General features: G+C 41.7%; 1 protein-coding gene across 5 annotated transcripts in view; it reads left to right on the top strand.

The window, feature by feature from the left end:
• Positions 1 to 27,005, top strand: part of LOC110498770 (ATP-citrate synthase) — a 133,399-nt gene that overhangs the window by 15,086 nt on the left and 91,308 nt on the right. For all 5 annotated transcript variants that reach the window (XM_036955916.1, XM_036955912.1, XM_036955913.1 and 2 more), the window contains 10 exons: positions 1,612 to 1,674; positions 2,989 to 3,179; positions 5,072 to 5,151; positions 7,165 to 7,295; positions 9,342 to 9,460; positions 15,434 to 15,570; positions 16,151 to 16,212; positions 18,092 to 18,209; positions 25,066 to 25,220; positions 26,898 to 26,991. In XM_036955916.1, the coding sequence (XP_036811811.1) occupies positions 1,612 to 1,674; positions 2,989 to 3,179; positions 5,072 to 5,151; positions 7,165 to 7,295; positions 9,342 to 9,460; positions 15,434 to 15,570; positions 16,151 to 16,212; positions 18,092 to 18,209; positions 25,066 to 25,220; positions 26,898 to 26,991 (1,150 nt within the window). The remainder of the gene's footprint in view (positions 1 to 1,611; positions 1,675 to 2,988; positions 3,180 to 5,071; positions 5,152 to 7,164; positions 7,296 to 9,341; positions 9,461 to 15,433; positions 15,571 to 16,150; positions 16,213 to 18,091; positions 18,210 to 25,065; positions 25,221 to 26,897; positions 26,992 to 27,005) is intronic.

Below are 27,005 nucleotides of genomic sequence, written 5' to 3'. Positions count from 1 at the left end.
AGTCTTAACAGGGAGACCTGGCATGGGGCCATCCTCTCCATTTTGCTTCCTTCCTGTTCGTTCAGATCTCCAAACAGGAATGGAACTATGCCTGCTTTTCTTATCTAGCTCTCTAATCAGAGATCGTAGTGAGATGGCGGTGCTTGAGGGAACAATGCCCTCTGATTGGCAGGTTCCTCTGCCCCAACAGTGTGTAGCTCTGGGCTTGTTAATGTGGTGAATGTGTGGCATGCAGACAGGTGCCCATTTCAGGGGCTGCTAATCCACAATCCCCTGAACTGTTGGTCAGGGGTCCGGAACATAATTAGAAATCAGTTCTAGACTGCAAATTGATCCCAAGAAGACCAAATTGATATGTTTGACTAAAACATAATAATTGTAAACTTCTCTTACATTTGTATACGATCACATATCTCTCTCTCTATTATTATGCGTGGGAATATTTCGGAACAGATTTCCAAAATTAAAATCACTTGGAGCTGATTTGCTGGTGTTTTTAGAGTCTGTCCAACAATTAAACAATACAATCAATCACCTGTGGACCACCAGTTGGGGAACCCTGTCCTACAGTGTGCACTAATAAATACGATCCTGGTTTGTCATCTGCGGCATGTTCACCATGTGCCAGGCAGTACTTGTTCATGAGCATACAGCGTGCAAACATAGGGAGCTGAGGTTGCCATCTGTCTCTCCACTGCCAGGACCGGCGGGCTCCGAGTTATGTTTAGAACCACTGATGCAAGTGGTCAGAGGGTATGTAATGCCAATGTCAGGAGGCTAGTATGGCCAAAACAGCCTTATTAGGTCTGTCTTGGAAATTCAGTACTGAGAGAGACTTGGTCATTTCTGCAATAATGAAGCCGTCAATCCAACTGTCGGACCAAGTGCTTGAATCATACAGAGAATACCGGATCTTTATATACCAAACCTAAAAATGCTTCAACCATGGCTGGCAAACATTCAGATTGGGCACCATAACCCACCCTGGGTTCATCCAGTTTTTCTGCACGGGGGTGTTATTTTACTCCTCCAAGCTAAGCTTCCCAGAAAGATGAGAAACTGAGGCATTGTTCTAAACTCTTCCAGGCTGTCTCTCTCTCGGGTCACACACACCCCACATCCTGTCCATGGAATACGTCTCCCTCAGTGCACCGCTGATCATGGAATGGAATGTGGCTGTAACGTTTTATCACCCTCTAGTAAAACCAATTTCCTTGATGCCCAGACGAGCTGCAGGAAGCTAGTGGTCACCATTAAAAACTCAGCCTTAGCAGGCCAGCCTTACGCTTAGTTAAATGTATAATCGTTTACTATTAATATCAAACAAATCAGGTAGGTATGTCATTTTTCTATCACAGGTCCAGTGCTCTTTTCCATTTTACTGCACTTCTTTTTTCTAGGGCCAGCTTTTCAGCAGAATGGATCATTAATAGTATTTTTCTGCAGAATAGAGCATTTATGCAAAATTGTTATTTTCCACCATTGATTGTTGCTTTTCCACAGTGCTCCATAATGTGAAAACACCATTTCCTCAGACATCTTCATATCCCTTTGCCACATAATAATACTAAACTAAATGTTGAATTAATCTATTTTACTGTTTCTCACCAGGTGGCAAGAGCGAAAGGCATCCTGAAGAACTTTCTCATTGAACCGTTTGTTGCACATACACAGGTAATTTGTGTGAGGTTGTCTTAAATATCCTACCTGTGGGGTAGGTGTGTAGTAGTCAAGTAACCATGCTAACAGATGTGTGTGCGTTCACTTGCCCATATACAAATTATTCAGACCCCTAGACTTTTTCCACATTTCGATACTTTACAGCCTTATTCTAAAATGGATGAAATAAATACACTCAATACCCCATAATGACAAACAAAAACAGGTTTTTAGAAACATTTGCAAGTTTATTAAAAATAAAAAACAAACATGCATTATTTACGTAAGTATTCAGACCCTTTGTTTCCATTTTAGAATAAGGCTTTAAAGTAACAAAATTAGGAAAAAGTTCTGAATCATGTCCAATCAATTGAATTTTACAGAGGTGGACTCCAATCAAGTTTAGAAACATCTCAATGATGATCAATTGAAACAGGATGCACCTGAGCTCAATTTCGAGTCTCAAAGCAAAGGATCTGAATACTTATGTAAAGGTATTTCTGTTTTGTAATAAATATGCAAAAATGTATTACGCTGTTTTTTTATGGGGTATTGTGTGTATATTGATGAGAAATTATTTTTATTCAAGCCATTTTAGAATATGGCTGTAAAGTAACCTAATCTTAAAGTGCATTTGGAAAGCATTCAGACTCCTTCCCTTTTTCCACCTGTGTTAAATTCATTGGACATGATTTGGAATGGCACACACCTGTCTATATAAGGTCCCACAGTTGACAGTGCATGTCAGAGCAAAAACCAAGCCTTGAGGTCGAAGGAACTCTCCATAGAGTTCCGAGCCAGGATTGTGTCAAGGCACAGATCTGGGGAAGGGTACCAAAACATTTCTTCAGCATAGACGGTCCCCAAGAACACAGTGGCCTCCATTCTTAAATGGAAGAAGTTTGGAACCACCAAGACTCTTCCTAGAGCTGGCTACCCGGCCAAACTGAGCAATCGGGGGACAAGGGCCTTGGTCAGGGATTTGACCAAGAACCCCATGGTCACTCTGATAGAGCAAAAACCATGCCTCAATGGTGCTTCAACATAGTATTGAGTAAGGGTCTGAATATTTATTTAAATGTGAGATTTCAGTTTTTTTTGTTTATACATTTGTTTTTTCTTTTTCGTTATGGGGTATTGTGTGTAGATTGAGGGGAAAAATCTATTTAATCCATTTTAGAATAAGGCTGTAACATCAGAAAATGTGGAAAAAGTAAAGGTCTGAATAGTTTCTGATTGCACTGTTATGTAACTGTCAAAACAATCTACCTCTGCTCCCTCTAACTTTTAATCCCTCACTTACCCCCCTGCTCCCTTTGTGCTCCGCAGGAGGAGGAGTTCTACATATGCATCTACGCCACCCGAGAGGGCGACCACGTGCTCTTCCACCACGAGGGAGGCGTTGATGTGGGGGACGTGGACGCCAAGGCCCAGAGGCTGCTGGTGGGAGTGGACGACAAGCTGAGCGAGGACTCTGTCAAGGAGCAGCTCTTCATGCATGTCCCAGAAGACAGGAAAGAGTAAGTGACCGAGAGCCGTAGGTCAGGGGTGTCAAACTCAATCACTGGAGGGCAGTGTCTAATGGTTTTTGTTATTTCCTTTTAGTTCATGCCCAGTTCAAACCTAGACAACCAGGTGAGGGTAGTTTCTAACAAATCAATTACCTTAAATGATCGATCACATACATGGGCGGTGTGAACCTGCAGACACTCAGCCCTCACGGATTTGAGTTTGACACCCCTGCTTTAAAGCAAAAGCTATACAGGGTTTAGAGTTGAGTCCTATTTTTTTTTTTTTTCAGCTCACATTTTTTATGCTTCACAATATTTATGGTGTGAAATATCCAATCACCAACACTCACAGATACCTGACGCTCAACTGCCAATGCCACAAAAAATGAGGGAGTTTGATTTTGCATTGAGAAAGTCTGTCCTTTGCCCAGCCCTTGCTTTCAGCTGCAGGCATACATACACTGAAACCTCCTTAGTCACAAACCCTTTAAAATGTTTCGGTAGAACGATGAACCTGCAATGCTCATCACCAAGCCATTTCACTTTCTGTGTTGAGAAATGTAGTTTTGAAGTTTGTTGGACCGCATCTTTTAGCAATACCAAGGGACTCGCGACTCTACTCGGACTTGAATATGAAGGACTCAAACTACAATTCTAGGTATTGAGACGCCCTGATGAAAGCATTAACCGATACGCATTGGTTTATTTTAATAATGACTTACTAATTAGCCCACACATGAAAGGCTTTTTCTTTCAAACCCACACGGGACTTTATGCCACTAACGTTTGCTTTTCACTTACAATGCTAGGTACTTGGTTTTTGACTGACTTGAGGTTTAGTGATTTCACTACATCACTTTGTGGTATTATGGTGTTCCCCTCAACATTCTGTGGTGAACTAGTGGGAGTACTTTCTATTTTTATTTAACCTTTAACTAGGCAAGTCAGTTGAGAACAAATTATTATTTACAATTACGGCCTACGCCGGACAAACCCGGACGACGCTGGGCCAATTGTGCGCCACCCTATGGGACTCCCAATCACAGCCGGCTGTGATACAGCTTGGAATCGAACCAGGGTGTCTGTAGTGACGCCTCAAGCACTGAGATGCAGTGACTTAGACCGTTGCTTCACTCGAGTGCCCATACTTAACATTTCCTGCTGTGTTTGTGGTCTGGTTCCCATCCATGACAAGAAGTCTGACTCAATTACACACCTCAGTTATTTATAGTGTTTATAGGCAATGCACTCCCCATTTAGGCTGGACAGTGGACACAGTGAAATTAACTTTGATACGTCCCAATCTGCACCGCTATTCCCTAAGTAGTGCACTTTATATAGGGTATTGAGTGCCATTTAGGACTCAACCAAGGTCATTGCTCTGTGTCTACAATATAGTGCACTACTTTTGACCTAGGGGCCCAGGTCAAAAGTACTTCAATATGTAGGGAATAGGGTGCTTTTTGAGATGCTTGTTTTGTCGATGTGTGGAGTAGCTCATTGTTTCACCCGGAGGGGTTCCTGAAGTTGAAGTGTTAAGTGATGACTGTCTAGTATTCTGTAAACTCATTGTGTGCATACCAAATGGCACAATATTCCATATATAGTGCACTATTTTTGACCAGGGCGGATTGGGCTCTTCAGAACTAGTGGCCTCAAATTCAACTCTGGACCTCAAAGACCGTTTGCTTTTTTAAAAATTCTTCCGCTCTAATCAGGCACCAGGTGGGTGCAATTAATTATCAGGTAGGATAGAAACGGCAGGAAACTAACATTTTAGTTTATTAAACCATTTTTAAAACTCAAATTTAGATTTCTTGTCTACAGTTTTCCATGTGGTTTTAAATGCAGTTTTCCGAGATGGCTCTCTGATCTAAACTTTTGATGTTTGTTGTATGTAGGGTCCTGGTCAGTTTCGTTGTGGGTCTCTTTAACCTGTATGAGGACCTTTACTTCACTTACCTGGAGATCAACCCACTGGGTAAGTCAACTTGTTTTACTAAGGCGATTTTACTTGGACGTTTAACTAAGGATGCTGTCATATATCCCTGTATGGTTCGGATCCTGGAGCTTTTGGTACTTGGGCTGGGAATTCCCAGAGACCTCACGATATGATATTATCGTAATACTTAAGTGCCAATAAGTTATGTATTGCAATTCGATGTTTCAAACATACTGCTCACCATATGCCTGCTGCAGCGGGACAAGCAAGAGCCATGAGAATTAGTTTCGATCAGTCATGGAAATAAAATTGCTGAAAACAAAGTTGCTCCTTATTTAAAAAGCGATGGAGAACAAGCTACAGTGCCTTCAAAAAGTATTCATACACCATGATTTATTCCACATTTTGTTGTTGGTGTGAATTCAAAATGGATTAAATATAATTTCTCTCATCTACACACAATACCCCACCCCATAATGACAGTGAAAACATGTTTTTAGAAATGTAAGTACATTTATTGAAAAATAAAAGCCAAAACATCTAATTTACATAAGTAAATACTTTGTAGAAACACTTTCTAGGTAAGTCTCTAACAGCTTTCCACACCTGGGTTGTGCAACATTTGCCCATTTTTATTATTTTCAAAATGCTTCGAGCTCTGTCAAATTTGGTTCTTTATCATTGCTAGACAACCATTTTCAGGTCTTGCAAAAATATTTAAGCAGATTTGTAAACTGTAGCTAGGCCACTCAGGAACATTTATGATCTCCTTGGTAAGCAACACCAGTGTATATTTGGCCTTGTTTTAGGTTCTTGTCCTGCTGAAAGGTGAATTAATCTCCCACTGTCTGGTGGAAAGTAGACTGAACCAGGTTTTCCTCTAGGATTTTGCCTATGCTTAGCTCCATTCCATTATTTTTATTCTGAAAAACTCTCCAGTCCTTAACGATTACAAGCATACCCATAACATGATGCAGCCACCACTATGCTTGAAAATATGGAGAGTGGTACTCAGTAATGTGTTGTATGTTTGGGGCAAATCCAATAACACTTTGTATTCAGGACAAAATAGTGTATTTCTTTGCCACATTTTTGCAATATTACTTTAGTGCTTATTGAAAACAGAATGAATGTTTTGGAATACTTTTATTCTGTACAGGCTTCCTTTTCACTCTGTCAATTACGCTAGTATTGTGGAGTACTTACAATGTTTATCCATCTTCAGTTTTTCATAGCCATTAAACTTCAACCGTTTAAGTCCCCATTGGCCTCATGGTGAAATCCCTGAGTGGTTTCCTTCCTTTCGAGGAACTGAGTTAGGAAGTACGCCTGTATCTTTGTAGCGACTGGGTTTATTAATACACCATCCAAAGTGTAATTACTTCACCATGCTCAAAGGGATATTCAATGTATTTTTTTTTAACAGCTAATTGTATGTGTGGTGTGCAGAGATGAGGTAGTCATTAAAAAATCCTGGTAAACACTATTGTCCATGCAACTTAAGTGCCGTAAGCACATTTTTGGTTTTCCATAACAAAGGGGTTGAATACTTACTGACTCGAGGCATTTCAGCTTTTCATGTGTAAAAAGTTGATAAACATAATTCCACTTTGACCTTATGGGGTGTATATGCCAGTGATGACAAATCTCAATTTAGTCTTAATTTAAAATGGATTCACACAACGAAATGTGGAGAACGTCAAGGGGTATGAATACTTTGAAGGCACTGTATTTAGGAAAAATACAGGAGCTTTGTTGTAAGTACAGCAAATTAGCACACAAATATTGTCGATACAATATATCGGCATATAATATCCCGATATGTAATTATAATTGTATTTACTGTAGTATCCCGTTCTGCGTTAAAAAGTACATGAAATGCAAATGAAACCTGGACCTGCTTGAAATATGTGAAAATGCCTTAAAGCCAGGCTTTTACAAGCTCCCACAGCAATGGCTCAGCAGTACCTCTCACTTTGAATTCCTCAATGCAAATCAGCTGTTGTCTTTAACTCTCCATTGATGTATCATGGCATTTCTTTTTCTCTCCAGTGGTCAACCAAGATGGCGTGTTTGTCCTCGACATGGCAGCCAAAATTGATGCCACTGCTGACTACATCTGCAAGGCGAAGTGGGGTGACGTGGAGTTCCCCCCACCCTTTGGGAGAGAAGCCTACCCCGAGGTGAGTTGGACAGAGGGTCTAGAGATGCACACTACATGACCAAAAGTACATGGACACCTGCTTGTCAAACATCTCATTCCAAAATCATGGGTGTTCATATCGAGTATGCCCCCCCCCTTTGCTGCTACAACAGCCTCTACTCTTCTGGGAAGGCTTTCCACTAGATGTTGCAACATTGCTGTGTGGACTTGCTTCCATTCAGCCACAAGCATTAGTGAGGTTGGGCAGTAAGCCTGGCTCGCAGTCTGCATTTCAGTTCAGCCCAAAGGTGTTTGGTGTGGTAGAACTTGACCCCATCTATCTTGACTTGACAAACCATTTCTGTATGGACCTCACTTTTTGCACTGGGGCTTTGTCATTCAGCAATGGGCCTTCCCCAAACTGGTGCCACAAACTTGGAAGCACAGAATCGTCTGGAATGTCAGTGTGCTGTCGTGTTAAGATTTCCCTTCACTTGAACTAGGGGACCAAGCCCAAACCATGAAGAACAGCCCCAGAGCATTATTATTCTACCTCCACTGAACTCTAGTTGGCACTACGCATTGGGGCAGGTAGCGTTCTCCTGGCATCCGCCAAATCTAGATTTCTCCGTCGGACTGCCAGATGGTGAAGAATGATTCATCACTAAAGAGAAAGCGTTGCCACTGCTCCAGAGTCCAATAGCGGTGCGCTTTACACCTCTCCAGCTCACGCTTGCGCATGGTGATCTTGTGCTTTTGTGGGTTTCCGTGCAGCTGCTCGGCCATGGAAACCCATTTCATGCAGCTCCCGATGCTTGGTAGTGAGTGTTGCAACCGAGGACAGACGATTGTTACGCGCTATATGCTTCTGTGCTCGGCGGTCCCATTCTGTACTCTTGTGTGGCTTACCACTTTTCGGCTGAGCCGTTGTTGGGCAGACATTTTCACGCCATGATAAAAGCACCAAGCACCCACCTCCTCGAGGAGGGCAGAAATCTGACGAACTGACTTGTTGGAAAGGTTGCATCCTATGACAGTGTCATGTTGAATGTCACGGAGCTCTTCAGAAGGCCATTCTACTGCCAATCTTTGTCTATGGAGATTGCATGGCTGTGTATTCAATTTTATACACCTTTCAGCAATGGATGTGGTTGAAATAGCCGATTCCACTAATTTGAAGGGGTGTTCACATACTTTAGTGTATATATCAAGAGTCTCAGGATAGGAGTGAAGATTTTAGGATCAGTTTTGCCTTTTGGACCACAATTAATAATATTACATGGACAGTGAGGACCTGATCCTAGATTTCTATCCCTACTATGAGAAGCTTGATATTGTACATATGATAGGAGAATTATGTTCTCCAGGTACATCACCCAATTTAATTATATTACTCTGTTTTGTATTTGTATTTGTAAGATCCTGGTTGAATGAAACAGACGGAGCCCAGCTAAATAGTCAAAGGTTTATTCACGGAATGTTCTGAAGTCAAGAATACAAATCAACTAATTTTATACTGACTTCTCACATACACACAAACATACGCACACACATGTCCTGCTACGCACACAGTCTGTCTCACTTCCCGGCCGACAGAGATAGTGACTTTGTCCTTGAGACGTACTCCCTGTTCTCTCCCAAATCTCTAGTCAGGTCGGCACCAAGCTGAGACAGTGTGTTTAGAATACCGTAAAGGCATATTGTTTTACCCTAATTCTGACGAGGACTACACATTTGTTGATTATGATTTCATACATTCTAATAATTTCCATACAATTATATGTTTCAGGGTGGAATATTCTAATAATTCAATTAACACACACTTTTCCTCCATCAACATATGGCTGCAGAAATGCCTGACAGTTCTCTAAGCTAATGGTTTTTCTTCTTTCTCCAGGCCAATGGCTCGGGCTCTCCAGTATTCAATTGAAATATATTGTTATCCATTTTCTTTTCATGAGAACTTTCAATCCATGGAACTAACAACTTGTATAGATTTTGGTGGGGTAATTAACCTGTGACTATGATTTTTTTGCTACCCTCAGAGTATATGCCCTAGTGACACATCCTTGTCTACCAATTCTAGGAGGCTTACATCGCGGATTTGGATACCAAGAGCGGGGCCAGTCTGAAGCTCACCATCCTGAACCCCCTGGGAAGGATCTGGACAATGGTGGCAGGTGGAGGAGCCTCCGTAGTCTACAGGTAGGCTTGCAAAATTCCGGAAACTTTCCTAGTTCCTAGCCTAGTCCCAGATCTGTTTGTTTTCCTGCCAACTCCATGCCTGTCATGTAGGGTGGTGCAAGCTATCTGCTTTAGTTTTCGAAATGATCTCTGTTGAGGGATGAGCTGGATGAGTTTCTTCTGAACACATTTCCAATTGTTGGCCATCTCAATTTGTGTACATTTTTCAAAATAATTTTGTTCCTTAGCTGGACAGGCAAACACCGCCGAGTACTAAACTGTAAACCAATCAAAACTTGTGTTACTATCCATGGTACGATCTCTGCTGATCACGTCTACAAATCACATTAAACATATCTAAGGTTGTAGACAGCTGGTGACATCTTAAGAGATCTCCGTCTGACCAACTGCTATCAGGTGAAGTATTTTTTATTTTTTTGTAATATAACTTATTTAGTTATAGAAATGTGATATAATCTATGCAAGCTGTAAAATTACTCAACTTAAAACACAGCAACCTTACTATTGGAGCTAGCTTGGTAGTTTCCTAGCGACTTACAAGTCGATCCGTTGCTAGCTAGCAGGAGAAAATATCACTATCACATTCTGGGACAAGGAGCGTTTTATCAGTTTATTCCAAGTAATCATTTAAGACAAGTAGTGTAAATCTAATAGTCAAGGCAGAACCCACTAATTTTATTCATACTGACAAATAAGAAATGTCTCATTGTCCCTGTCAATAGTTGGTGGCAGAGCACCCTGACTCAGACTGTCAGGATGGTCATTTTGTAGCTCACAAACTACAAATCAAATTTAAATTGTATTTGTCAAGTGTGCCAAATACAACAGGTGTAGACTTTGCAGTGATTTATTTTATTAATTCTCGTCTCTCCAATTTTTCTCATGTTCTATTCAGCTCTCCTGTGTCTCTTTCAGAGATCAACCAAGTGATATTCACCAAGCATGGGCTGTGAGGAGAACCATCCTACTGCTGTTTGAACTAGGCCGGCATCACTATTTAGACATTGAGACCACGTATGGGTTTGCCTGTCTTTTCTTTGTTGAAGAACTGCAAATAAATGTGCTTCTTTAAGCACTTTGAAGACTAAATTCAATGTAGAATCAGTTTAACAGGTGTTGTGTAATATTTCTGATTCAAAGGGGAGACTTTATCATTTCAAACAATCAACTTTATTTAATATTGATTATTTCAATAATTAAGGTGGTTGATCCCACACTCCAAAGTGTAATGCCGAGAGCTCAACGAGCAGAATTGGGCCACAGTATTTTATAGTTAAAACACATCCTCCTGAATACGTGACAAACAACAGATGTCTGGAATAGGTCAAAAGGTTAGGATTAGTATGTGAGAAAGGAGTATCCCCCAGCCAGATATCAGATAGACTGTTCCATTTGTATAGAAGTCTTAGGGGCCAAACCCTGATAAGGTTCCTCCAATCAGCCGTCCACACCAGAGACATCTTCCTGGTACTTCACAGTATACAAACACCAACTCATTCTATGGAATGCAGGGTATAGGTTTTATTACCAAGCCATCACAAATAAATTGCTAGCGCAGAGGCCCAACTCAGTCCCGCTGACACAGATGAGAGTACCCATCAAAGCTATTTGATGCATAAACAGTAAAACATATTCTTGTAATTTTCCTACCATACAGGTGACAAACATATTATTTTACATTTGTAACATACTGTTGGAGGATTCCTGGAATTGTATTGTCCCCGTCAGGAGCCCAGTCTTTTGCCATAGATGGTAGAGTTCTCATCTCTGGATCACGCAAGCTTAAGATTGCATTCTGCTAAGGCACTTGTCTGTCTACATCGGTCCGCTACATTGGTGATCTGGGTGGGATCCTTTCATTTGACATTTTAGTCATTTAGCAGACCGTCTTTAGCAGACCCTCCTTTCAAAACGCATATCGGGCCTGGGCACACAAATGCTCCTTGAGAGAAGGGAGAATAATGAAACATGCGTTGATGACAGTTCTACAGTCTCCATCAGAGGCCCAGGCTTTTGGCATAGATGTTAAAGCTAATTTCTGGACTGCACCATTGTAATATTGTGCCCTCCCCGGCATTTGATATACATTGATTGGTAGGTTACGCTGTACAGTGCATTCAGAAAATATTCAGACCATTCCCTTTTTCCACATTTAAGTTACAGGCTTATTCTAAAATTGATTAAATAGTTTTTTTTCTCATCTGTCTACACACAGTAAACTATAATGACGAAGCGAAAACAGGTTTTTAGATGTTTTTGCAAATGTATAAATAAAATAAAAACATACCTTTTTATTTACATAAGTATTCAGACCTTTGCTTTGAGACTCAAAATTGAGCACCGGTGCATCCTGTTTGCGTTGATCATCCTTGATGTTTCTTGATTGTAGTCCACCTGTGGTGACTTCAATTGATTGGACATGATTTGGAAATGCACTCACTTCTACATAAGGTACCACAGTTGACATTGTATGTTAGAACAAAAACCAAGCCATGAGGTCGAAGGAGTTCTCTGTAGAGCTCAGACAAGATTGTGTCGCTGCACAAATCTGGAGAGGGTACCAAAAAATGTCTGCAACATTGAAGGTCCCGAAGAACACAGTGGCCTCCATCATTCTTTAATGAAAGAAGATTGGAACCACCAAGACTCTTCCTAGAGCTGGCCGCCCGGCCAAACTGAGCAATTGGGGGAGAAGTGCCTTGGTCAGGGAGGTGACCAAGAACCGATGGTCACTCTGACAGAGTTCTGCTATTCAGAACTCTAGAACTATGTTCTAGAGTGCTGCTGTTCTGCAGCACTCCCCCAATTAAGCCTTTATGGTAGAGTGGCCAAACGGAAGCCACTCCTCAAAAGGAACATGACAGCCCGCTTAAAGTTTGTCAAAAGGCACCTAACGGACTCTCAGACCATGAGAAACAGGATTCTCTGGCCTGATGAAACCAAGATAGAACTCTTTGGTCTGAATGCCAAGTGTCACGTTTAGAGGAAACGTGACACCATCCCTACCGTGAAGCATGGTGGTGGCAACATCATGCTGCGGGGATGGTTTTCAGCAGCAGAAACTCCCCAACTGCAGGTGTCAAAGGTGCTTCAATAAAATACGGACTAAATTGGTCTAAATACTTTATTTATTTATTTTTTATTTCACCTTTATTTAACCAGGTAGGCAAGTTGAGAACAGGTTCTCATTTACAATTGCGACCTGGCATCTAAATGTAAAATATATATTTTTATGTGTGTGTGTGTGTGTGTGTGTGTGTGTGTGTGTATATGGGGGGGGGGGGGTTTAATCCATTTTTAGAGCAAGGTTGTGATGTGGATGAAGTCAATGTGATGTGGATGAAATCTCTGTACTCAATAAATGGTAAACAAAAACTATTGGTGATGGTGTACTTTGTTCGAATGTATATGCATGAAACGTATATTATGGAAAACATGTCCCACACTCTGTCATAGTTAGTAGAACAATGAATGGATTGGCCAGATTTTGGCACATCAGCTTTTAGAAGATTAATAGGAAAGCTAATCATTCAAACCACCTAAATATACTCACATTCACTGAACAAACATTTTCCCAACTGCTTTTTCTACTGTCCTACACACGCTAACATTCTACATATCTTAAATTCCAATGCATCCAACATTATGCATGCCTACCATGGTATTGGGCAGCTGCTATTTGAGAATTCATATGTATTGTATTGCAAGTTATGCCTAATATGTAGGCTAAGCCATATATAGTGGCTAATATTCCTATGCAGCTGTTAACTATTCTCGCTTACATGACACACACATGCTTTTAATTGTTTATAAGAAAAGTATTTGAATGTTTTCAAGCCTGCTGCTAGTTACTTGAAATGAGATGCCAAAACATGATACATTTTTTTTTTTTCACTGACAGATTGCTAATGAAACACATTGACATTTACAGTAGTTGGTTACGCAAACTGTGACATTGGCTAGCTTCAATATATTGGCTAAATGGTCAACAGAGTTACCTCTAAAGTGCACTTCTATATTTGAAGTGCACTCAAACAGATATTTGCGTATAGCTAGCTATATCTAATCCTCTTCATCAGACAGCAGCTTGCGTTCTCACAACAGGCTGTTCACACATCGTAGATAGAAGCAGGACATTTGCGTCCTTCATCATGAGGGGTATGTATGGAAGTTCTGGTTGGTTCCAAGTTTAGCAGTTCCGTATTTACCTGGGCAGACACTTAATCTTTTTATGAGTGGAAGAATTGGTGTCTCACACTTTTATAGTCTTCATAAGAATTGTTCAGTCACGTATACAAAAAAATCAGCTTGTTCAACTTCACATTTTTTGGCTTCTGCCCACTACCTAATTGTCGAGCCAAACTGTCCCATAAATCAACTCGGCAAAAAAAGAAACATCCCTTTTTCAGGACCCTGTCTTTCAAAGATAATTCGTAAAAATCCAAATAACTTCACAGATCTTCATTGTAAAGGGTTTAAACACTGTTTCCCATGCTTGTTCAATGAACCATAAACAATTAATGAACATGCGCCTGTGGAATGGTCGTTAAGACACTAACAGCTTACAGACGGTAGGCAACTAAGGTCACAGTTATGAAAACTTAGGACATTGAAGAGACCTTTCTACTGACTCTGGAAAAACACCAGAGGAAAGATGCCCAGGATCCCTACTCATCTGAGTGAATGTGCTATAGGCATGCTGCATGAGGACTGCAGATGTGGCCAGGGAAATAAATTGCAATGTCCGTACTGTGTGACGCCTAAGACAGCGCTACAGGGAGACAGGACGGACAGCTGATTGTCCTAGCAGTGGCAGACCATGTGTTACAACAACTGCCCGAGTTACACCAAGAACGCACAATCCCTCCAGTGTTCAGACTGTTCGCAATAGGCTGAGAGAGGCTGGACTGAGGGCTTGTAGGCCTGTTGATGCCTGTTGTAAGGCAGACATCACCAGCAACAACGTCCCCTATGGGCACAAACCCACCTTCGCTGGACCAGACAGGACTTGCAGAAAGTGCTCTTCACTGACGAGTCGTTTTGTCTCACTAGGGGTGATGGTCGGATTCACGTTTATCGTCGAAAGAATGAGTGTTACACTGAGGGCTCTATTCTTGAGCGGGATCGACGTGGATGTCCGTCATGGTCTGGGGTGATGTGTGACAGCGTCATTGGACTGAGCTTGTCATTGCAGGCAATCTCAACTCTGCGTTACAGGGAAGACATCCTTCTCCCTCATGTGGTACCCTTCCTGCAGGCTCATCCTGACATGACCCTCCAGCATGACAATGGCCCCAGCCATACTGCTCGTTCTGTACGTGATTTCCTGCAAGACAGGAATGTCAGTGTTCTGCCATGGCCAGCGAAGAACCCGGATCTCAATCCCATTGAGGATGTCTGTGGAACTTGTTCAGTTTGTCGTTGAATCTTTTATGTTCATACAAATATTTACACGTTAAGTTTGCTGAAAATAAACGCAGTTGACAGTGAGAGGACGTTTCTTTTTTTGCTGAGTTTAGTTGGCAGGAGAGCAGAAACATACTACCATCCAGATTTTTATTCCAGAAATTCCTGTTGGAAGATTCCCACCCTGCTTGTTCGCTCCTGATTTAGGGAATCCTCCCAACTGGGATTTGGAAAATATTAAAATTACTTGTTACTATGGTGCAATGTTATCTATAATTTTATGATCCCAGCTACACTTAGTTTTCAGTTTGAATCGATCCCAGTGTTGCTGAATAGAACAATTGCGCTGCATTGGAGGTTTCGGCACTGAAGATACTTTCTAATTGCATTTATAACCCGTGCAGCTCAGGGCATGACTTTGGCCAAGTCCCAAATGTCACGCTATTCTCTATCTAGTGCACTACTCTATGGGCACTGGTCAAAGTTAGTGTACTGTAAAGGCAATACGGAGCCGTTTGGGAAGCAACCACTTGTCCTTGACTCTGACCCCTGTCCCCTCGAACGTAGTGACACCATCTGTGACCTGGGTGGAGTGGATGAGCTGGCCAACTACGGGGAGTATTCGGGAGCGCCCAGCGAGCAACAGACCTACGACTACGCCAAGACCATCCTCTCACTTATGACCAGAGAGAAGCACCACGAAGGTGGGCACTTGCTCAGCCTCCCCAACCCCAATTATAAGCTTAACCATTTAGTAGGAAAATGCATAACTGACCCAAGATCAACGTCTAGTGTCAACTTCACCCTACACCTGGGAACTCGCCAGGGTTGCCCACTTGCACCTCTTATAGTTTTGAAATTGGCATTGGCAGCTCATATTGGCATCGTCAGCTCATATTACATTTGGGCTATATCATAAACAATGCACGTAGAAGCAAGAAGTCCCACAGACTGTATTGCTCCTGTACTGCCTCTAGATTCCAACGTTTTGATCCGAGTTGAATCTTCTTAATTAATTTATTAATCTTCATCAATAAATGTGAAGCAATATGTGTTGACTTAAAAAAAATAAAACAATGTTTTACTTAAATTAATAAGTTTTCACTTAAATTACTTTTGGACACAGACGAATTCCATTGGTTGGGACTATTTAACTCAGTGCAACACTAAGTTCTGTCACATGCTCAATTCTTAGTGTGTTACCGCATTGTCAAACTAGATAATGTTGTTACATGAAGTCTCAGCATTAATACTAACAACACATTTCTATCTTTGCCTCGCCAGGGAAAGTGCTGATCATCGGAGGAAGCATCGCTAACTTCACAAACGTGGCGGCCACGTTCAAAGTAAGGCGCCCAAACACGGTCTTCCCCTAGTGCTGTGTCATTGATATGGTCAGACATAATCTGAGTGCAGAATGTGCATGAGTCCCTTGAATGTAATTTGTAATGAAAAATATATTAATTGGCCTTGTCTAAATACCTCTACTCGCGTTCTAAATAGTATAATATGTAAAATGTCTAACATTGAGAGTGCTTTAAATGCCAGAATGTCATACTCTATATATGCCAAAGTATGTGGACCTCCCCCTTCAAATTCGTGGATTATGCTATTTCAGCCACACCTGTTGCTAACAGGTGTATAAAATAAAGCACACAGTCATGCAATCTCCATAAACAAACATTGGCAGTAGAATGGCCTTTACTGAAGACCTCAGTGACTTTCAACGTGGCATCATAGGATGCCACCTTTCCAACAAGTCAGGTCATCAAATTTCTGCCCTGCTACAGCTTCCCCGGTCAACTGAGTGCTGTTATTGTGAAGTGGGAATGTCTAGGAGCGACAACTGCTCAGCAGCGAAGCAGTAGGCTGCACAAGCTCACAGAACGGAACCGCTGAGTGCTGAAAATTGCCTGTCCTCGGTTGCAACACTCACTACTGAGTTCCAAATTGCCTCTAGAAGCAACGTCAGCACAAGAACTGTTCGTCGGGAGCTTCATGAAATGGGTTTCCATGGCCGAGCAGCCACACACCAGCCTAAGATTACCAAGCTGTGAGTAGTTTTACACTACACTACACTACACAGGAGTAGTGTAAAGCTCGACAGCATTGGGCTCTGGAGCAGTGGAAATGTGTTCTCTGGGCTGATGAAGCGCGCTTCACCATCTGGCAGTCCCACAGACTGGGTTTGGAGGATGCCAGGAGAACGCTACCTGCCTGAATGCACAGGGCCAACTGTAAAGTTTGGAGGAGGAATAATGGTCTGGGGCTGTTTTTCATGGTTCGGGCTAGGCCCCTTAATTCCAGTGAAGGAAAATCTTAACGTGACATTCTAGACTGTGCTTCCAACTTTGTGGTTACAGTTTGGGGAAGGTGCTTTCCTGTTTCAGCATGACAACATGCGCTAAGCGAGGTCCATACAGAAATGTTTTTTTGAAATCGGTGTGGAAGAATTTGATTGGCCTTCACAGAGCCCTGAACTCATCCTCATCGAACACCTTTGGGATGGATTGTAACACCGACTGCGAGCCAAGCCTAATTGCCCAACATCAGTGCCTCACTAATGCTCTTGTGGCAGAATGGAAGCAAGTCTACGCAGGAATGTTTGAACATCTAGTACAGTAGAAAACCTTCCCAGAAGAGTGGAGGCTGTTATAGCAGCAAAGGGGGGACCAACTCCATATTAATGCCCATGATTTTGGAACGAGATTTTCGAGCAGGTGTCCACGTACACATACAAAATGAACGAATGGCGGGAAACAACACGTTTGAGCATTAGATTATGCTTTCTTAGTATGGGTGAGCCTAGTATGTTTATTTGTTGCTTATATTAAACCGTACATATATGGGCTGATTAGTGATTATATGATTATATGGTATGATTAGTACAAAGTACGTTTTAAAAATTAGTAGGCAAGATCGTTTTTCGGACACAGTGGTTCTCTATTTGGATACACATGAGCTAATGCCTAGTCTTCCTGGCAATATTCTAACATTTAGAACCTATTCAATCAAACCAAATAATGCCACTAAACATGATATAACATGCTGCAGTTTCATATATGAAAAGTATGTATATAAATTCAATAAGGACAGATTTAGAAAAGGCATCCTGCAGATTTTGTCCAGCCTTAGCCATTGTGCCTGCCATTAATCCCATGCTTTGAACAAGGCATGTCTATCCATACATTTTACCATACTGTGCTCTCCTTTGATCACCCCTAGGGCATCGTCAGGGCTATCAAAGACTACCAGGGACCCCTGAAGGAGAACGGAGTCACCATCTTTGTGCGTCGCGGCGGCCCCAACTACCAGGAGGGCCTAAGAGTGATGGGAGAAGTAGGTGAGTCCAGGCTGCAACTAGTTGGCTACATTCCAATTATCTACCCTACTTCCCGAAGTGTGCACTTGTACACTCCCTGTTATGGATTTCAAAGGAATGGACTGGTATAATGAATATGGTGGTAGCTCCCTCCAGCCATTCTTGTATCAATCCAATGCTTTGAAATGCATGAGGTGGAGTGAACGAGTACACACTTGGGGAGAAGGAAAAGTAATTGAAACATGGCAATTGTCCCACTCCTCCCTTCTGCCAACGTTTACTCCAATTCTCTGATCTGAGACGACTGTCCCTGACTGCATCCCGGATGGCACCGGGGCCCATAGGATGCTATTTAGGACAGACCTTAGTTGAAGCGATGGTGCCACTCAGTTGAAAGCAATATGGCAGAAACTATCAGATGTGATAAGGCGATTTGGGGGCGTAATAAAGTAATGTAGAAGTGTGGCCAGATAACCCTACCACTGGTCATACAGTGGCTTCAGAAAGTAATCACACTCCTTGACTTAATCCACATTTTATTGTGTTAGTCTTTAATTTAAAATGGATTCAATTGAGATTTTTGGTCACTGGCCTACACACAATACCCCATAATGTACGAGTAATTGTTTTTATGAATTGTTTACAAATTCATAAATGATTATCTGAAATGTTTTGAGTCAATAAGTATTCAACCCTTTTGTTATGGCAATGCTAAATAAGTTCAGGAGTAAAAATGTGCTTGACAAGTTACATAATAAGCTGCATGGACTCTGTGTGCAATAATACTGTATAACATGAATTTTGAATGACTACCTCAACTCTGTACACCACACATACAATTAGCTGTCAGGTCCAGGGAATTTCAAACACAAAAATCAGGGACGTTTTTCCAATGCCTCGCAGAAAAGGGCATTTATTGTTAAATGGGTAAAAAAAAAAGTAAAAAGCAGACTTTGAATATGCCTTTGAGCATGGCGAAGTTATTAATTAATACTAACCTAATTGACTGAGTGAAAAGCAGGAAGCCTGTGCAGAATAAAAATATACCAATAGATGCCATTAACTTTTTGGCCTGAATACAACGTGTTATATTTGGGGCAAATACAACAAATTACTGAGTACCACACTCCATATTTTCAAGCATAGTCATGGCAGCATCATGTTATGGTTCTGCTTGTAATCTTTAAGGACTGGGGAGTTTTTCAGAGTAAAAAATGAATGGAATGGAGCTAAGCACAGGCAAAATCCTAGAGGAAAACCTGGTTCAGTCTACTTTCCACCAGACAGTGGGAGATTAATTCACCTTTCAGCAGGACAAGAACCTAGAACACAAAGCCAAGTCTACACTGGAATTCCTTACCAAGACAGTGAATGTTCCTGAGTGACCCAGTTGCAGCTTTGACTTAAATCTACTTGAAAATCCATAGCAAGACCTGTGTCGTGACTTACTTTTATTAATCTGATTTATTTATCGAATCAACTAACTTTGTTGTAATTGTTACCCGATTTTAAATGAATCATGTAACAATGATTGAGAGCTGTTGTTCAGAGTTACCATCTTCCGAATTAAACTCTAAAGGTCTCTACCTATCACATCCATATCAGTCAATGTATTAATGATTACCTCTTATCATTCTGAACAGTCATAACCTTGGATCTGCAAAAACCCCAACCTTATGATTCAGTACTACACAAATTGGTTTATTTACTAACTAAATAATATCACAAACATACACACTTAATACATGAGAATAAGGTCCCTAGCGGACTGACAGCATATGGCGGCTTGTTACACAGAAATTAACTTCTCACTAATCATATACTTTGCACATGAACCGCTGCCCGTTTGAAGTAAGAAATCATGAATGTATTTACGTGTGAATGCTGTATGTCTGTCAGATCCAGCCTTCTTAGGAAGGATGTGGGATGGCCTTTCAGCTGCATTCTTGTAAGGCTCTGATTATCTGAAAGGGGTCTCCCCTTTCCTGTCTTTTACTGTTCACTCTGCTAGATTCTCCTTGGATAGCTAGGCAAGCCACCTGTGTCGATGGCTCCCACTGGGTGATGAGAGTAGCGTACTACGGTGATTTGAGAATAGTACAGTAGGATGATTTGAAGAGTAGTAGGATGGTCCCACTTTGTTCATGGTTACAAAATATTGACTTATCTGAGTTTGAGTGGAATCGGCTATTGCGATGTTTGCCTTGTGCGTTGTAACATTTGTATCGGAGTCTATATAGTCAAAGCCTGTAGGCTTGTTTCTTGATCGAGGGGACCCTGGACAGAGTCTCGAGTGAGAGCGGGGGTAATTGGATTGTTTGCGTCCTCGCTAATGGAATTACATTTGGCGGACCTATTGTCCAGCAATAACGCACCCTTTTTTAACTGGAGTAAGTGCTTCTGTTCAATCTTAAATGGGATTTTCTAGACATTTGACTAGACAACCGCTAATCAGCCATCCAGTGATTGTCCAAGAGGGGAGTTTCCTCCTCTCTCCGCCTCGTGTTGGTAGCCCGATTGAACCACTTTACACGCAAAGCTGCAGCCTGGAGATTGTTCCGGTCTACTCTGGGAAGTGAGTTTTTCTTCACCTCATGTTGAGGTTTTAAAGTCCAACCATTTCAAACGTGTAGCAACGCTCCACACTTTTCTGGATTGTTAATTCGTTACCAATCCTTTTATACACTCTCTCGAAATGGGCTGGTCTGTAATTCTGACGCACTCTCTGACCTCACTAGGGGCGTGGGTACTTACTATGCACAATTTATAAGAGATAGGAATGTGATTTTTAGGAGACATAAAATCTATCAACAAAAATACTTTCATTCTTTTTCATAACTAATATACAACGTTAAGGATGGAGTCTTAATAGATAAAGGGGATATACAGTGGGGCAAAAAAGTATTTAGTCAGCCACCAATTGTGCAAGTTCTCCCACTTAAAAAGATGAGAGGCTTGTAATTTTCATCATAGGTACACTTCAACTATGACAGACAAAATGAGGGAAAAAAATCCAGACAATCTCATTGTAGGATTTTTTATGAATTTATTTGCCAATTATGGTGGAAAATAAGTATTTGGTCAATAACAAAAGTTTATCTCAATACTTTGTTATATACTCTTTGTTGGCAATGACAGAGGTCAAACGTTTTCTGTAAGTCTTCACAAGGTTTTCACACACTGTTGCTGGTATTTTGGCCCATTCCTCCATGAAGATCTCCTCTAGAGCAGTGATGTTTTGGGGATGTTGCTGGGCAACACGGACTTTCAACTCCCTCCAAAGATTTTCTATGGGGTTGAGATCTGGAGACTGGCTAGGCCACTCCAGGAACTTGAAATGCTTCTTACGAAGCCGCTCCTTCGTTGCCCGGGCAGTGTGTTGGGGATCATTGTCATGCTGAAAGACCCAGCCACGTTTAATCTTCAATGCCCTTGCTGGTGGAAGGAGGTTTTCACTCAAAATCTCACGATACATGGCCCCATTCATTCTTTCCCTTACACGGATTAGTTGTCCTGGTCCCTTTGCAGAAAAACAGCCCCAAAGCATGATGTTTCCACCCCCATGCTTCACAGTAGGTAGGTATGGTGTTCTTTGGATGCAACTCAGCATTCCTTGTCCTCCAAACACGACGAGTTGAGTTTTTACCAAAAAGTTATATTTTGGTTTCATCTGACCATATGACATTCTCCCAATCTTCTTCTGGATCATCCAAATGCTCTCTAGCAAACTTCAGACGGGCCTGGACATGTACTGGCACTGCGGGATTTGAGTCCCTGGCGGCGTAGTGTGTTAGTGATGGTAGGCTTTGTTACTTTGGTCCCAGCTCTCTGCAGGTCATTCACTAGGTCCCCACGTGTGGTTCTGGGATTTTTCTTTTCTTGTGATAATTTTGACCCCACGGGGTGAGATCTTGCGTGGAGCCCCAGATCGAGGGAGATTATCAGTGGTCCATTTCCTAATAATTGCTCCCACAGTTGATTTCTTCAAACCAAGCTGCTTACCTATTGTCTTCCCAGCCTGGTGCAGGTCTACAATTTTGTTTCTGGTGTCCGTTGACAGCTCTTTGGTCTTGGCCATAGTGGAGTTTGGAGTGTGACTGAGGTTGTGGACAGGTATTTTATACTGATAACAAGTTCAAACAGGTGCCATTAATACAGGTAACGAGTGGAGGACAGAGGAGCCTCTTAAAGAAGAAGTTACAGGTCTGTGAGAGCCAGAAATCTTCCTTGTTTGTAGGTGACCAAATACTTATTTTCCACCATAATTTGCAAATATATTCATTAAAAATCCTACAATGTGATTTTCTGGATTTTTTTTTCCTCATTTTGTCTGTCATAGTTGAAGTGTACCTATGATGAAAATTACAGGCCTCGTCTTTTTAAGTGGCAGAACTTGCACAATTGGTGGCTGACTAAATCCTTTTTTTGCCCCACTGTACTTTCCAAGTTACACTAGAGTTACCTGGAATGCTTTTCCAACAGTCCTGAAGGGATTCCCACATATGCTGAGCAAACGTTGGCTGCTTTTCCTTCACTCTGCGGTCCAACTCATCCCAAACCATTTCATTGGGTTGAGGTCGGGGGATTGTTGAGGCCAGGTCATCTGATGCAGCACTTCATCACAAACCTTCTTGGTCAAATAGCCCTTACACAGCCTGGAGGTGTGTTGCGTCATTGTCCTGTTGAAAAACAACTGATAGTGGGACAAAGTGCAAACCAGATGGCATGGCGTATTGCTGCAGAATGCTGCGGTAGCAATACTGGTTAAGTGTGCCTTGAATTCTAATTAAATCAGTGTCACCAGAAAAGCACCGTCACACCACCACCTCCATGCTTCATGGTGGGAACCACACATGCAGAGATCTGTTCACCTACTCTGCGTCTCCCAAAGACCTGGCGGTTGGAACCAAAATTCTCACATTTGGACATCAGAACAAAAGACAGGTTTCCACCGGTCTAATGTCCATTCCTCGTGTTTCTTGGCCCAAGCAAGTCTCTTATTATTATTGGTGTCCGTTAGTAGTGGTTTCTTTGCAGCAATTTGATCATGAAGGCCTGATTCACGCCGTCTCCTCTGAACATTTGAGATTAGCCTGTTGAACTCTGAAGCATTTATTTGGCCTGCAATTTCTGAGGCTGGTAACTGATTAACTTATCCCCTTCAGCATTCCTGTGCCGGTCCTCATGAGAGCCAGTTTCATCATGGCGCTCAATGGTTTTTGCGACTGCAATTGAAGAAACGTTCAAAGTTCTTGATGTTCCGTATTGACTGACATTCATGTCTTAAAGTAATGGACTGTCATTTCTCTTTGCCTTTTTGAGCTGTTCTTACCATTAATATGGAATTTGGTATTTTACTAAATAGGGCTAACTTCTGTATACCCCCTCACCTTGTCACAACTCAAATGATTGGATTTGAGTTGTCCCACCTGGCCAACATCCGGTGAAATTGCAGAGTGCGAAATTCAAATGACAGAAATATAAATATTTAACGTTCATGAAAATACAAGTGTCATACATCAAATTAAAGCGTAACTTCTTGTTAATCCAGCCGCTGTGTCAGATTTCAAAAAGGCTTTACGGTGAAAGCACACCATGCGACTATCTGAGGACAGACAAAAGCATACAAAAGCATAAAAAACATATTTCAACCAGGCAGGTGCGCAACGAAAGTCAGAAATAGCCATATAATAAATGCCTTACATTTGAAGATCTTCTGTTGGCAAAAGGTCCCAGCTACATCACAGATGGTCCTTTTGTTCGGTAATGTTCTTCTTTATATCCCCAAAAACTCAGTTTAACTGGTTTCCCTCCAAAATGCATACAAAATGAATCCCAAACGTTTCCAATAAACTCCTCCAAGTCAAACAACGTTTATAATCAAACTCAGCTACCCCAATACATAAAAAAACAATAACATTTAAGACGGAGAATCGTTATTGTCTTTACCGGAGATTAACAACAAAGAACGCGCTCTCATCCCCACGCATGACATCACTACAGCCAAAATGGGAACCACTTAGAAAAACGAATTCTAGCTAATTTTTCCAAAAACAAGCCTGAAACTCTTTCTGAAGAGTGTTGACATCTAGTGGAAGCCCTATGAACTGGAATCTGGGAGATTTTCGCCTCATAAACATGACAACCATTGGAAACAGTGGTAGGCTGAATTTTTTATTTTTTTTGGATGGTTGGTCCTCTGGGTTTTGCCTGCCATATCAGTTCTGTTATACTCACAGACATTATTTTAACTGTTTTAGAAACGTTAGTGTTTTATCCAATACTACCATGCATATCCTAGCTTCTAGGCCTGGGTAATAGGCAGTTTACTTTGGGCACGTTTGTCATCCAAACTTCAAAATACTGCCCCCTACCCCAGAGAGGTTACGAAGGAAAGCAATTAAAATATTAACTTTTAACAAGGCACACCTGTTAATTGAAATGCATTCCAGGTGACTAGCTCATGGAGCTGGTGGAGAGAATGCCAAGAGTGTGCAAAGCTGTCAAGGCAAAGGGTGGCTACTTTGAAGAATGTATTTGTTTTAACACTTTTTTTTGGTTACTACATGATTACCACATGATATGTGTTATTTCATAGTGTTGATGTCTTCACTATTATTCTACAATGTAGAAAATAGTAAAAATAAATAAAAACATATGTGAAACTTGCCTAATGTTCCAGGTTTGCTGGGTGTACTAAAACATAAAGACCATCTTTGGCACTAAAGATAATTGAGTCCATTGGTAGACAATGAAAAGATTTCTGTTTTTGGGAAATTCACACCTGGAGATTTGATCAATAGGTTTCCTTTTTTATTGTACAGTTGTTCAGGATAATCAAAATATTTGTTAACCATGTCCATTTTTTTTCCCATAGGTAAGACCACCGGTATCCCCATCTATGTTTTCGGCACAGAGACCCACATGACGGCCATTGTCGGCATGGCGCTGGGCAACCAGCCAATCCCCAACCAGCCTCCAGTAGCCGCCCACACAGCCAACTTCCTGCTCAACTCCAGCACCAACTCCGCTGTACGTTTTGTTCAATGTAGAGCTGACCCCAATTGGTCGACAGGTCGATTTTTCAGTCGATAGCTTTTCGCTCTACCAATATGTATTTTTTTGGTCGTGGAGTGGAGTGCACGCACGTATGTATGTATTCCAGCCAGTCAGCCAGCTAATCAAGGGTTTTTGTTGATTTACACTTTTCTACTTTGTGGAATAATAGTGAAGACATCAACACTATGAAATAACACATGGAATCATGTAGTAACCAAAGAAGTGTTAAACAAATACATTCTTCAAAGTAGCCACCCTTTGCCTTGAAGACAGCTTTGCATTCTCACAACCAGCTTTCATGGGGTAGTCACCTGAAATCCATTTAAATTAACAGGTGTGCCTTGCTAAAAGTTAATTTGTGGAATTTATTTCCTCATTTGTTTTTGAGCTAATCAGTTGTTGTGACAAGATAGGGGTGGTATACAGAAGAGCCATATAAAGTCCATATTATGGCAAGAACAGCTAAAATAAGCAAAGTGAAACGACAGTCCATTACTTTAAGACATGGTCAGTCATTCTGGAACATTTTAAGAAACTATGAAAGTTTCTTCAAGTGAAGTTGCAAAAACCATCAAGCGCTATGATAACTGGCTCTCATGAGGACTGCCACAGGAAAGGAAGACCCAGAGTTACCTCTGCTGCAGAGGATAAGTTAATTGGCGTTACCAGCCTCAGAAATAACAGCCCAAATAAATGCTTCACAGAGTTCAAGTAACAGACACATCTCAACATCAACTGTTCAGAGGATCAGGCCTTCATGGTCAAATTGCTGCAAAGAAACCACTACTAAAGGACACCAATAAGAAGGAGACTTGCTTGGGCCAAGAAACACAAGCAATGGACTTTAGACCGGTGGAAATCTGTCCTTTGGTCCAAATTTGAGATTTTTGGTTCCAACCTCCGTGTCTTGGAGACGCAGAGTAGGTGAACGGATGATCTCCGCATATGTTGTCCCCACCGTGAAGCATGGAGTAGGTTGTGTCGGGGTGTTTTTCTGGTGACACTGATTTTATTTAGAATTATTTTATATCTCTCTCGGAGGACCTGAGCCCTAGGACCATGCCTCAGGACTACCTGGCATGATGACTCCTTGCTGTCTCCGGTCCACCTGGCCGTGCTGCTGCTCCAGTTTCAACTGTTCTGCCTGCTGCTATGGAACCTGTTCACTGGACGTGCTACCTGTTCCAGACCTGCTGTTTTCAACTCTCTATAGACAGCAGGAGCGGTAGAGATACTCTCAATGATCGGCTATGAAAAGCCAACTGACATTTACTCCTGAGGTGCTGACTTGTTGCACCCTCGACAACTACTGTGATTATTATTATTTGACCATGCTGGTCATTTATGAACAGTTGAACATCTTGGCCATGTTCTGTTATAATCTCCACCCGGCACAGCCAGAAGAGGACTGGCCACCCCTCATGGCCTGGTTCCGCTCTAGGTTTCTTCCTAGGTTTTGGCCTTTCTAGGGAGTTTTTCCTAGCCACTGTGTTCTACACCTGCATTGCTTGCTGTTTGGGGTTTTAGACTGGGTTTCTGTACAGCACTTTGAGATATCAGCTGATGTAAGTAAGAAGGGCTATATAAATAAACTGAATTTGTTTTCAGGATGCCCACATCTACCTCTCATCACTGTCTCTCTTCTTTTAGACCCCAGCATCTACCAGGACAGCCTCCTTCTCTGAGCCCATAGCAGCTAACGATGCCACGTTAGCTAAGAAGCCCAAAGCGTGCATACCAGCAGGTAACGAGTGCTAA

Source organism: Oncorhynchus mykiss, chromosome 20 (assembly GCF_013265735.2).
Source record: "Oncorhynchus mykiss isolate Arlee chromosome 20, USDA_OmykA_1.1, whole genome shotgun sequence".
NCBI lineage: Eukaryota > Metazoa > Chordata > Actinopteri > Salmoniformes > Salmonidae > Oncorhynchus > Oncorhynchus mykiss.
The sequence above is the reverse complement of the archived record's forward strand: the minus strand, read 5'-3'. Positions and strand labels throughout refer to the sequence as shown.